Below are 14,214 nucleotides of genomic sequence, written 5' to 3' on the forward strand. Positions count from 1 at the left end.
CGAGAAATGGGCTCTGGGGGTTTACGTGCAGCCGTCACAAAGATTAGGGGGTTTACTGATCGTTTTTTTTTATCAGGGGATTTATCGTAAGATACCCATAAAGTCAGGGTCCGTGGGTGATTATTAGCCTAAAAAAGAGTATAAAATTAGTTGAAAATCACTATATAGAAAATATCTCTAATAAATATGTTTTTAAAAGAAAAACCATAAAATATTTAACTCTCTACGAGAAGCAACCTAAAAGAGTTTAGAATTAACTTATATTACTCACATCACACACATCTTTTCTCCTTATTATCATTGTGTGTTCGGTTCTTTTTTACAATTGTAAAAGATTAATATGATATCTATAATGAGTAATTTGTAATGGCATTTAGAGTGTTAATCCTAATTGGATTATTATTTCTGAAAATTGTTCAAAATAGCTTAATAAATAAAAAGTACAATTTTATATTTGGCAAAAAAAAAAAGTACAATTGTGAAGCAAACTATAAAAGGCGCGTAAATCAATTTTAAAGAATCGGAGGTTTATTTTCTATTACTTCAAACCGACCTCCCTTTATTCTTATATCCAAACACACCTCTTCTTCTTCCTCCAGAAATCCCTAAATTTCATTAAACAAAAAATACAAAGCAGTCTTTGCAATTATCTAATGGCGGCCACAGAAAAACGCTGCCACTACGAGGTATTAGGTCTATCCCGAGACTCTACACCAGAAGAAATTCGAGCTGCATACAAAAAGCTAGCTCTCCAGCGCCACCCCGACAAGCTCGTAAAATCCGGCTTAAGCCAAGCCGAAGCCACAGCTCAATTTCAAGAGCTATCTCAAGCTTATGAAATCCTCTCCGACCCTAAAGAACGCACGTGGTACGATTCTCATCGATCTCAAATCCTTTTCTCTAAACCTAACGACGTCAATTCGTCCGTTCCTATCCCTAATTTATTCTCGTTTTTTTCTAACACCGTCTATTTTGGTTATACTGATACTGGTAAAGGCTTTTACAAGGTTTATAGTGATGTTTTTAGCAAGATTTATGCTAATGAGGTTAGCTATTGTAAGAAATTAGGGTTAGGGTTAGATAATGTTAAGGAGATGCCTGTGATGGGAAATTTGGAGAGTCCTTATGAGCAAGTTACAGCTTTTTATAACTATTGGTTGGGGTTTGCTACTGTGATGGATTTTTGTTGGGCTGATCAGTATGATGCTATGGCCGGTGTGAACCGGAAATCGAGGAGGGTTATGGAGGATGAGAATAAGAAGGTGAGGAAAAAGGCGAAGAGAGAGTTTAATGAGACGGTGAGAGGGTTGGCGGAGTTTGTTAAGAAGAGAGATAAGCGAGTTATTGATATGATGGTTAAGAGGAATGCTGAGATGGAGAAGAAGAAAGCGGAGGAGAGAGAGCGGAAGAAGAAGTTGGAGAGAGAGAGGATGGAGAGAGCACGTGCCTATGAGGAACCAGAGTGGGCCAGAGCTGATGAGGATGTTGGGGAGGTTGATGGATTTGAGGAGGAGGAAGAAACGGAGAATAAGAAGGGAAATGGTGATAAAGAACTGTATTGTGTTGTGTGCGGGAAGAAATTTAAGAGTGAGAAGCAATGGAAGAATCATGAGCAGTCGAAGAAGCATAAAGAAAAGGTGGCTGAATTGAAGGACGCATATGGGCATGAAGATGAGGAGGAAGAAACTGAAGAAGAAGCTGATTTTGGTGGGGGTGATGAAGATAATGATCAAGGTACAGTTCTTGATACTGATGAGTTAGAGGAGAGGTTCAAAGAGGGTGTTAGAATATCAGGGGACGAGAATGGGGTTGATAATCATGAGTTGAGTGATGAGGAAGATGGATTCTTTGATGTTGAGGATGTTGATGAGGTTGAAGGATCTAATGTGGGAAATGAGAATGACGATGAGCATGAAGGTGAGGATGTTGATGAGGTTGAAGAATCTATTGTTGGAAATGAGAATGGTGGTGAACATGAAGGCGAGGGTGATGATTGGGAAATGAGTGTACTTAAAGCAATGTTAAGTGGGCATAAGAGTCGGAAAAGTAGGAGATCAAGGCAAGTGGATGAGGATATTCCAATGGAAGTTCCCGTCGAGGATGTAAATGAGGAGCCAGTGGTTATGGAGTACAATAATCGAAAGACTAGACGGAGGAAAAGCAAGAAAGATGGTAATAAGAGCAATGGTGGTTTTCCTGCAAAGGGTGATTGCGACGAAAAGAGTCCAGATGATGAAATTAACAGACTTGATGTTGACAAACAAATGGAGGAGTCTCCTCCTGATTCTTTGGCCGAAAACAAGAGTGATGATCAAAGCAACCACCAATTGAGGAAGAACCATAATAGTGACCAGCCAGTTGGCAGTAAAGGGGACACAAAGAAGGAATCCAAAAGCAAGTCTAAGAACTCCAAAGGAAAGAAAGGAAAGGTATGGATCTTATAACTCAGCTTCTGTTTGGTTACCTGAATTTTGCTTGTCCTGTAATTTTTTCTCTCTTTCGAATTCTCACATCTAGAATCTTTCTTATATATCGGTGCTTGAACATTATGTTTAAGCTTTAAAAACTTCAGATGCATTTCATACTATCTACAAAAAAACAAGGAAATTCTTTAGATCTTACACCACTTGTTCATGTCTAAAATCTTAAGAGTCTGAAGAGTCTGGTGGCTTTCGCTTTATGCTGTTGATAAAGTTAAGATTTTGATTTTTCTGAAGAGTCTTCATTGCTTGTGTTCTTAATAAAATTGGACAAGACATTACAATAAAATTCACCTTCACCGCATTGTGACTAGACGCTTGTTAGTAATATATAATTTACTTGGTTCCATTCTAAAGGCCAGACTACTTTAGGGGTGCTTCTACCTATCATATGGTTCAATCTAGCCACAATTCTGTATCCACGGTAAAGGTTCCAATGCCCATATATCGTGGTGGAAAAAAAAGTGTAATTTTTTATGTCTGTCCGTGAAAGTGATGCTAGACATACTGTTACAACTTACAATGCTTGAGAAGCTGAAGGAGCTGTAGGGGAGGAAATTAGGAAGTGAAACTTTGTGTTCCTGTGTTACATGATGTACTTTCTAAGCTATTTGGCCTGTTGGCTTGTTACTTCACTCTAAGGAGACTGTTTTTTTTATCTATTGAGAATCTGAGATGCTAATTAGCCATATCACTCATAGTTCAAAATGTCAAAGAAATCTTTAGCTATAGATAGGGACTGAACCAACAGAGAGGGAGGAGGGAAGCGAGAGGCCAGTCATCGACTGTCTTCGGTTTTCCCTATCCTTTCCGGCATTATATTCTACTTTATTCATCTCACCCCACCCTCTTTACCGGCATTTTCTTTCTCCCCTGCCCTTCTCCCTTTATTTTCTGGTTCCGCCACTGGCTTTAAATGCTCATGTGAATTCAACCATCTTGTTTGTTTGTATAATTGAACTATGTTCTTCCACAGGCAACAATCAAGTATTCTGGGAATTTATGTGAGAAATGCGGAGAGGAATTCGAATCAAGGTATTCTCATTTTCTTATATTCTTTCCAAGTTAATTGCTTTATTTTTTCCTCATAATATTCCTCTGAACTTCTTTAGAAGAAATGCTTATCTTATTCCTTTCCCATTGTAGGACGAAATTACATAAACACTTGATCGACACAGGTCATGCTTTACCGAAATTCTGATGAGATTTGGCCTTGGCCTAAGCAATAATACTTTATTACCCAAAAAAGACGGTAACAAGATACATGTATATCAACCTGTCGAAGCTGTGTGCGAGCAGTCTGCTATTCATTCTGAAGCAAGAGGCAGTCTCCATTTTTGCCAGCATTTGTTTTCAACTTGTGAATGTTCTGCATCAGTGTGAGAAGATGGGATAACCCAGAGTTGTGCTCGTATTGCAACCTGTATGTCAATTTTGAGGAGTGAATAAACAGTCCATTCTTTTATAATTAAGATTTTTGTTGTATTGAAAAATACCAAGTCATTGATTTATAGAGTTGAAATATAAATTGAATATATTTAAAAGAAGCAACATGTATTAATATAGAGCTAATGCATTATTAGATAATAATAAAATAATTATGAAAGAAATTTATTATTTGAAAAAATTACAATTAACTTAAACTAGGTGAAATTAATGGTGTGCAAAAATGGAACAAGAACTGACAAAATCAGTTTGGTTCAATTTGATATCAAATAAAAAAACAAAAATTGATTCAGTTTTGAATATAAACTTTTTTGTTCAGTTTTAATGCAAGCCGAACTGGAATAACCGAACTCAAAAAATCAACCAAATCGACTAGTCTGGTTTGGCTTAATTTTTTTAGTTCAATTTGGTGTAAAACAAAAAGAAGCAACATTCAATTCAGTTTAGTTTGAGAAGACACCCTAGACAAAAGTAATTGCTATATTCAGCAACACAAATGATCCAAACTTGCTTCTATTTTGCTCAAATGCCGCGGTGCGCGAGGTGCACACAAACAGTATCTATTAAGTACAGCCAGAAATACATACTAATAAATTCCTAGTAGGAACAAGAATTGCATTTTGTCCATCAAAAGCTACCTATGCTAAAGCTAAACAGTTTTAATCATAATGGTCTAGCAGAGGCTTCTTTTATGTAATCCATGGCCTCTTCTTCAGAGAGCTGTCCTCCTTCCACCAGACCTCTAACTAAGGTATTGGCATACTCTTTACATGGAGCACGAAGAGGAATCTCGTTTGATTTAAAGCTTGCAATATGCGGAAGCGAGCACCTGTCATTTACAAACAATGTTCAAACAGGTTAGGCAGAGACAGATAGAGACGGGGAGAGAGACAAGGTTTATTTATGCATACGTCATTGTGAGAATCGGAATATCTTTCTCCTGTCCTAGGTATACTACATTATGGTACCAACCCTTCTGCAAGTAAAAAATATAGCTTCTGCATTAAAATGCTTAGAAAATATGATAATTGATTGAACTTGATGAATCCTACAACTTGATGAATCCTACAACCAATGATGCATACCTTAAAAACTTCCAAAGAGATGGACCCTTGATCGACGACAGACTGAAGAGAAGCCAAGTCGATCACAGGAGAACTCATATCATAGCTTGAAACATTCTCCTGAAGTAAAACATCATTCAACTGCTCTAATCTGTTTGCAGTTCAGAATAAGAATGATAAGTTAATAATATCTTACCAACAACCTATAGCTCAAATAGAATAAGCGTTGGGCAGAAATCTGCTAGGTCGTGGGTTCATTTCCTCCCACAAGCGTTCCCCTTCCCCAATTATCAAAAAAAAGGTTGACAATATTTTCTAGTTTTTGAATAAACTCAAAGCAAACAGGTGCTATCTTAAGTTGAAGGATCTATCAAAGTGTTATCTTAAGTTGAAAAACCTTCCATTCTTTCTGATAAGGTACAAACGAAACAAATAGAATCCCATAAATAGGGATAATTACTATCTTTCTCCAGAAATTAGGTCAAAATTATTGTTTTCACCCTGAATTTTTGTTTTCATCTGATACTTCTAATTTTATTTAACTGAAACCCCATAATAAGGGGAATTTCAGTTAACTAACATCTAAAATTCAGAGAAAACCCGTGAATTTTTTTAAATTCAGAGGGGACATAATAATTGTGTCCTAAACTCAAGGGAGATAGTAATTTTCCTGAAATATATTAAATGGCAGAATGTTTTGGTTAGAACTGAGAATATAGTCGCAAGATACGTCCGTAATCCTGTATAAGCAGATATGAGTTTTTTCATCACTGCTTCCTTCAGGATGAAGGAAAGCAACTCCTCCAGGACCCCATGTAAGTGAAGATTCACGACCAAACAATAATCTGTGAGGAAAATGGAATTTTGATAACTTCTTCATATTAAGAAATTGATATCTCGCGCTTACAGGGAGAACTAAAGATTGTCCTTAGATACATGACTGTTGAGGTCAATTGAAGTGTAAGAAATAAAGTCTTCCACAGGATTTTCTTTTCAGTACAAGGAATGACAGAGTGATACCAAGAACATTACCTGGCCACCTTGAATATAGCAAAGGAACCTAGATTTCCACATATTTGATCCATAAGTAGCATACCATATATCCACCTTTGACAGCTCTGATCTCCAAGAAATAGGCTTTGCGGCCAGTTGGTCTGCTTTAAATATGGAGTCAAAAAAAAAAGTAAACAAGAATATATAGACTATTCGCATCTTTTGATGAAATTTACTAGTATACCGTGTTTGTCTTCAATTTTTAGATTCGCAAGTGGTTCGATAAGCTCAACAGCTGCTATCATATTTGACGAAACATCATTTGGAATTTTGCCATCCTCATCTTCAGAATCAGAACTTGAGATCGAGAGCTGATGGGTAATAAAAAACTTTTATCATACCATATTATGCCTTGGGAAAATGATATCTTAATGAAAGACAGCACAATTAATTTAAAGCAAAAGAATCCAAGTAAAATCATTAAATGAAAGGACTCACCGTCGGAGGAGCACTTTGACTGGTTAACATTAAGGGTATTTCGTCAGATAGTGTTGGCCAGTAAGCACTTAATTTCTCACGAACCTGGTGATCATATATTACATGCAGCTTGAGAATAAATTGTGGTCAAGAAAGTCATAACACAAAAATGAAGCAGAGCTGATACATAACCTAGCAAGAATGTCATAGCAGATGATTTTTTACCGCTTGTATTAAAGATGGCACACATTTTGCTAAAGATGTGTGCCATCTTTAATACAATATATAAGAGATACTAAAGATGGCACACATTTTGCTAATTGTTCTTCAATGAGTCACAAAGTGTAATATAGGAATCATAATTCAGTGATCAACTATCAAAGGCAAGCCAGGGAAGAAAAGCTCATATAAGATGTATATCTTTCAAGATTCCGTTTTTAAGTTATGTTACAAGCCAACTCACTCTCCCGCAGATAAGGTAACAGCATTACGAAAATACCTCAAAAAAGGGAGAAAGATTACATTTGAATAGCTTACCTTTTTTAACATTACTGAATATCCATATGGTGTGATTCGGCAACCACCAAGAGGATCACCAACAGCTGTTTCAAGAATTAAATGTGGAGTAATTTGTTTATTGAACAAGTTTTGCACGAGTATCTGCTTGCAGAAACTACTCGATTCAATTGGCTTTTTAAGGTTATATAAGGGAAACAAGAAATCTACAATGCAATAAGACCACCTTAAACAAGAGGATTTAAGAGGCAGATCAATTTTAAAAAAAGTCAAAAAAATCAAACCTGCATCCAATCCTGCAGATACTATAATCATGTCAGGATCAAATTCCTTAGCAACAGGGAGCAAGATATGATCCCAAACAGCAAGATAGTCTGCATCCCCACATCCTCTGTTCTCCCAAGGAACATTTATGTTATATCCTGCACCTGGTCCTTCTCCAACCATGGTATAAAATCCATCATCATTCGCAGGGTAGAAACACCCAAATTCATGTCTGCATCAATTTACAACTTCAACAATCACCATGACTAGGTCACAGGCTCGCAGCGGTTAAGTTATTCATTATGACAATATATAAAACAAATAGAACTATGAACTCAAAGACTACATCAAAGAAGATAACATTAGCGAGTTATTACAAGCCAAAACTTGACAGTTGTCACTAATCTTGACAGGAAAAGAAGGTCCTACTATGAATATTTCTATAATTCATCTATAAAGTATACCCTTAGCAGTTAATATGTATAGTTACAGCACTAAAATAAAGAGGACCATATCTAATTTTGTTACAAATTACTACTCTTGATCACTTGATATAAAATATCTACTATATCTAATTTCACCTCAACGACAGAACCAGCAGCGAGGAGAGCGGATTCAGATGATCCCTCATTGAAATAAATAGAATTCAATTTCTCGTTGCGAATCATACTTTTTGGAACTCGTATTTTTAATCAAATTAACATGATTCTTGGAATGAACTGCAAGAAGATGTTCATCTTCTGCTTCTTTAGCATTCACAATTACACATCTGAAATAGCATCAAAATTTACAACATTCTAATATTTTCAACTTCCAGCAACCTAACTTCAAAATTCAAAGCTAAAAATCTTAAGTCAACTAAAAGTCAAAAGAATCCCAATTATTCCATCACTCAATCCGATCATCTCTTTGCATCCTTTCCTGCTCTTACCATAACTCCTCTCATCATCAATGATTTTGAGATTTCAATCTCCACCCTGAATGTAAAATGTCTGTAAGGATAATGTTTTGTGCATTTATCATTGGGATAAAACTATATGTTATTCATAGTGGCGTTGTTGCGGTAGCCACGAAGTTACCGTTAAGAGACGATGTTCCAGTGAACATGGAAACCGTTCGTTGTCGACCCGATGCAGTCGCTGGCGACGATGGCAAGTCTTTTCTGACGGAAATGCGGATTATGGATTATGGAATACCCACATGATTAATCTTATTATGGTAATCCATTTTTTAAGATCTCCAATTCCATCATCATTTTTTTCATATGTCCTTCCATTCCCACGTTTGCATCTAACACTAATCATATATATTATTATGCTTTAATCTTTTAATTTTATGTACAGTATATTGACAATCACAAATATTGTTTAAAACCATTTACAATACCAAATTTCATATAATCAAATGAAGTTTTGTCAAGGAATCTAAGCTATAACGAAAGATGTTTTATATGATTTGCTTCTAAATATATTGCTCCTGGTTGATTTGCTTCTAAATACATTTTTTATTTTCATTTGCAAAAGTTAAATTAACTCTTAACTTTGAATTCGAAGCCCACTTATAAAAATATTTCCTCTGACTTTTTAGAAAAGATTTTTTCTTTCTCATTTCAATTTCATTATTAGCCTCCAAAAATTGTAATCTTTTCTATTTTAAATTATAACTATAACTCCCTTTAATTTCATTTACTGAATTTGTCAATGATACTGTCAAAAATAGATATTCATACAAATTAATTTCTAACTATTTTTAAAAATATCTCTTCATAAAGTAACAATTTGTTCAAATATCACGATTCTAACTATTAAAAACTCAATTGAAATTAAATCCATTATAATAAAATTTATTATTTAAATTACATACTATATATTATTTTTAAATATTTGTATAATTATTTGTTATTTTTTACTCTATTTAAATCTCATTTATTATATATAAAAATTTTCATATCAATTTGTGAAGTTAAATTACTCCTTGTGAGATTAAAATACTCCTTGCGAGGTTTTATATTCCTTGTGAGGATATTGTACTCCGTGTGAGGTTAAAGTACGTTGATGAAGACCTCTACTGCAATGTTCAAGATAAATTTTGTTGCAGTTATAATATAGTAACAGTTGTTGGTATGATTTGTATGAAAATTTTGAATTTTATCACTTATTGTAGTTCTCATTTTCTTTAAGGAATAATATCACCCGAAGTTGCGAAGACATTGGAATAAGTCGAGAAAGATATTCCAACAATAATAGAAGTCAATTTTATACCGTTCGCTTACTTTCATATGTTAAGCGAATGTGTATTTGGATGGCCCATGAAATGGCTAAAAAGTCCTTAAAGCCTCCTTTTTAGGAGCTATTATTATAATTTCTGTTATCTAGTTCTCACAAACATTATATACTTCTATTTACGGAAATTAATACAATTGTTATTTTGCCAAAAAAAACTAAAAGTCAAAACGTAATTAAATTACTTAATACATAATTATAACCTTTGAGGAATGTTGTTGGAAATAAGTTTATTCCAAATTGAAGTAATGCGATTGGGGTTTTCAGGATGATATTCTTCATATGGAGAGTGATGATTACACATCCTCTCGTCGTATAGAATCCCCACGCGCCGCCGCTTCTCGCCGATTTCCATCTCTGTTTGACCTCAATCTCGCGACTGCAGGTAGAAGTCGAGAGAGGAAAAAAAGAGATTTAAATTAGTTTTTTTTTTTAAAAAGCAAATTACTTTAAGACCCTTCACGTTTGTCATAATTCACAGTTTGATACCTTTTTTTTAAAAAATCAAACGATTTAATACTTCAGTTTTGATTTTGTAAACTATACTGCCCTTCTGTTAAATATAGGTACCAAATCGTTAACTAAATAAAACGTGAGCTAACAAATTGTTTGTAAAACGTTTGAAAATGAGGTACCAAATCGTTAAAATAATTAAATGTGAGGTAACAAATCGTTTATATAATTGAAACTGAGATACCAAATCGTTTGAAAGTAAATATCAAATTATTAACGGAACTAACAGAAGGGTCTTATAGTTTAAAAAATCAAAACTGAGGTACCAAATCATTTGATTTTTAAATAAGAGGTACTAAACTGTAAATTATAACAAACGTGAGGAGTCTTAAAGTAATTTGCTCTTATAAAAATTATATTTTTATTTTAGTTCCTTTTTACCTTTCGTCGAATGGTTTCGGAGGGAAGATGCTTTATCGCAGCCAATTATTTCGTAACACGTGAATAACTTTTCAATATTTTATTCAAAATTTAAATCAACAAAGCTCCCTTTGCTTCCCAGCTTATATATATATGTAGAGCTGGCCATAGGCCGGGTCAGTCCATAAATCGGTCCGGAATTGCCCGGTCAAATTCGGCCTGGAACCGGTCCAATCCTGAACTGGATCAAAATCGGTCCGGAACCGTGAAAAGACCGGTTCCGGGCCGGTTCCAAATTTTTTGAACCGTGAACTGACGGTTAACGGGTCGAACCCGTCAATAAAATTTAATTAATTTTAATATATATATGATACATATTACATTTATTTTAATTAATTTTTTTAATTAACATAATATTTATGATATGTTTTATTTTATTATTTTCTTGTAATATTATCTTCACGTGTTATTTTATTTTTAAATTATATTTTTAAAAATTAAATTTTAATTTTACTTTTAAATTTTTTTAACCGTCTAGAATCGCCAAAAAAAAATAAAACGTTATGATTTATTTTTCCAATAACCCAATTTTATAGCATATAAACATAAAATAAAAACTTTCTAAATTTCACAACTTTTTTTACATAAATAAAACTCTTTAAATTTCAAAACCATCAATTTTTTTTTAAATTACAAGTTCAAATTTTAATTAAGTAATTAATTAAATCTCAAATTTTTTATATTAAATATACATACAATAAATATGCATAAATTATAAAAAAAATTATGACAAGAAAAGCTATATATATATAAACAAATTTTAAAACATTGTTGAAAAGAAAATGAAAATCTTTAACTAAGCTACTTATTTTCAGTAGAAACATAAAAAATAATTAGGCTCCATAGACGGTACCATTGAAGTTTGGGCACCATTTGTATCATTGACCGGATTTAACATGTTATTGCATGTAATTTTAGTTTTTTTTTTTTCCATTTAATTATTTTCTTGACACACTTCTTTCTTTCTTAATTTTCTTTCTTAAACTTAATCTAAACATGGATTACATAAAAAAGAAAGAAAACAAACTCTATCTGTAACTTGTTTTTATCTATGCAAATAAACATCAGTTGGTTTTTTCTTACTTGGATATTGAAAGGATAACATTAATAAAGATGTAATTTCTATTTGAGATGTATACATTGTTAATTCCTGTCAAATTATGTTCAATTCAGAGTAATCTTCATAATAAAATTTGATTTGCTGAAAATATTTTCTTCAATTATGAACCCTTGTTTGATTGGCACTAACATAAATATAATAATAGTTTTTTCTATGTTGTGAAAATATAATAAATTACACTACAAAGAGCACAATATTTTTCTCTCATAGAAAACAATCAATCAATAACTCACCTGCTGTTGCTGCTTACATCTCTTACCTTAGTAACTCGATTCTTTTGATTTAAGAATAGACTCGGCAGAATATGTTGAAAACCTAAATCCAAGAAACTTATAACAAAAATTTATAAAGATGAAATAAGATGGAACTGACATTTTTGTTGAAAATGTGATACTCACACTTTTGTAGTATGGGAATTCTGTAGTCTGTGCCATTATATATCCTCAACAAATAGGTTTTTACTTTCCAGGTGTGTAAGGTAATGTTCATAAATAAGGAGAAAAAAAAGATGGGGAAGAGTTTCTATTGATTTGAAGTTACAGTTTTAAAGTAATAGTAGAATTGCTACAGTTTTAAAGTAATAGCCCAATTGAAAATGAAAAAGTTGAAAGAGTTTTCAATTCACATGTCATAAGTTAAAGAGTTCACATGGCTGAATATGGTTGATTTATTATTTGGAGCTCAGCCCCCTTCAGTTCTTCTTGGCACAGGTATCTCCAAAACCAGGAGGAACGTCAGGAGGAGTTGTATGAGCAGATAGTTTCTCCCTTAAGCGTTGCAGAGTGGCTAATTCGGTAGTAATCCTCTCAGAAATTTCTGAAAATAGAGTGAGTAGATTTTCAAAGCTAGTCGTAGACACACAGATATTGCTTGGGAAGTCTTCAGAGCCCTGGGAAATGCCCCCTTCAGTTCTTGGCACAGGTACCTTCTTATGAGCAGATAGTTTCTGTTGCATAGTAATCCTCTCAGACAGTTCTGAAAATACAATGAGTAGATTACTTAGAGCTTGTTCAGATTCTAGGCGCAGTTGTTGAGCTTCTACATCTTCCAAAGCACTCAAAGCCTTTTTCAGTGATTCTCTAGTAACAACAGTATCAATTCTCCCCACCGGATTTCCGCCCAGCATGTCTATTTCCATATCTATAGGGTCATTGCATTCCAAGCTGGCACGATCAAACTCTGAAGAAAACAGTTTTGTTTCATCATCTGATGTCGTCATATATAATCAGCATCACTTACACAATGATCAACAAGATATTCATTCCATAAAGATCTCTTCTAGAAGAAGCATTTTAGTAACTCTGCGGAATGATACCAAACCTTAATCATTTAAACCTAGAAAGTCCATTGACATAAGAGTAAATTATGGCCAAGTCAAACTATTACGTATTAAGTTAACCTATGAAGTTATACAATCTGATTCTGACCATAGTATTATACTAGAGATCAGAGCAAGCAATTAGCCAAATAGCTTCAACGAATGTAAAATTTGTTAATTCAAAGGTTAGAAACAAAATAGACACAAAAGTGAAGCATTAAATCCATTTTGCATCAACATTAACATCCATTGTGCTAATGCATTTAGACTCTATTCTAATGAAAATCTGTAAAACTAACATTGAGTTAAAAACAAGTACAGGACTGATGGAAAACATATAAAACACTGTGAGGGAGTCAGTATTTTGGGAAATACTGAGTGAGCTTGCAAGTTACTAACGGTATTAATATAAAAATATAACATCGCATCTCAAGAAAACAATAATATAAAACATATAAACAAGCATTTGATCCGTACGAAACTAATATCCTAGCATGCGACACAATTCTCGAATAATCATATATCGTTCAACCCAATCATAAATTTCCAGTTGTGAGTCCAACTCACTGGTGGGTCCAACCCACTGGTGGGCCCAGCCCACTAGATACGGGGACTCAAGACTACACTGTAGCCGAATGCTCACTCGTATCAAAACTAGACCTCAAATTTCATATTCATATCATGTCATCCATATCAACTCGTTTCTCAAATGCAAACACGCTAGACCGACTCGATACTGGTGATCACACAGCCTATTGACATCCAATAGGTAGCTAGTTTCTTCGGATCGCATACTAGTCCTCGTATATAGAAATTAATAAAACGTATAACATTTCAATCAATTATATATAATGAGATGCGTATAAACAGTATATATATCTATATAAAATAACTTTAATATATAATACACGAAAGTAAAGTGCAACTCACAGTGACCGCTATCCAAATATGCAATATTATAATCCCGCAAGCGTAGGCTCCATGCGTTGTCCGATCGCGTAGCCGCTCTAGCTAGACAGCTTGGTAGCTTGTCGGTACGTCAGTTACCTAATCGAGTTACCTGTACGTTTAATCCATAAACGTAGGCTTGACACTAAAATCCTAAGTTATAAACTTAGGTTATTCCAATCCGATCCTATTACGATTTATAAACTTAAGAACTTTCAATTCCATTCTTACACTTGGTTAATACCCTTAGTGGTGTTCAACTAATCAATTAGACCTTGCTTGATATGCTTATTCCAAAGCCTAGCTCAAAACGTCAAGTTTCATGTCCATTTCACGCTATCGGAAGCTATTTTTCGCTCACGGAAGTCCCCCG

General features: G+C 34.0%; 1 protein-coding gene and 1 pseudogene across 1 annotated transcript; one reads left to right on the forward strand and one right to left on the reverse strand.

Annotated features, from left to right (window-relative positions):
* Positions 1–527: 527 nt before the first annotated feature.
* Positions 528–4,027, forward strand: LOC126673626 (DNAJ protein JJJ1 homolog). The gene is made up of 3 exons (XM_050367841.2): positions 528–2,429; positions 3,457–3,515; positions 3,627–4,027. Exons 1-3 carry the CDS (start codon positions 654–656, stop codon positions 3,679–3,681), a joined length of 1,890 nt encoding a protein of 629 aa, XP_050223798.1. The 5' UTR covers positions 528–653; the 3' UTR covers positions 3,682–4,027.
* Positions 4,028–4,423: 396 nt separating this feature from the next.
* On the reverse strand, positions 4,424–9,927 carry LOC126672865 (histone deacetylase 5-like; annotated as a pseudogene).
* Positions 9,928–14,214: the final 4,287 nt, after the last annotated feature.

This window comes from Mercurialis annua, linkage group LG3 (genome assembly GCF_937616625.2).
Source record: "Mercurialis annua linkage group LG3, ddMerAnnu1.2, whole genome shotgun sequence".
NCBI classification, from domain to species: Eukaryota; Viridiplantae; Streptophyta; class Magnoliopsida; order Malpighiales; family Euphorbiaceae; genus Mercurialis; species Mercurialis annua.

Coding starts and splice junctions, on each gene's coding strand:
- LOC126673626 (XM_050367841.2), top strand. CDS start 654: ATGGCGGCCACAGAAAAACGCTGCCACTACGAGGTATTAGGTCTATCC. Junction 2,430..3,456: donor CCAAAGGAAAGAAAGGAAAG/GTATGGATCTTA, acceptor GTTCTTCCACAG/GCAACAATCAAGTATTCTGG. Junction 3,516..3,626: donor GGAGAGGAATTCGAATCAAG/GTATTCTCATTT, acceptor TTCCCATTGTAG/GACGAAATTACATAAACACT.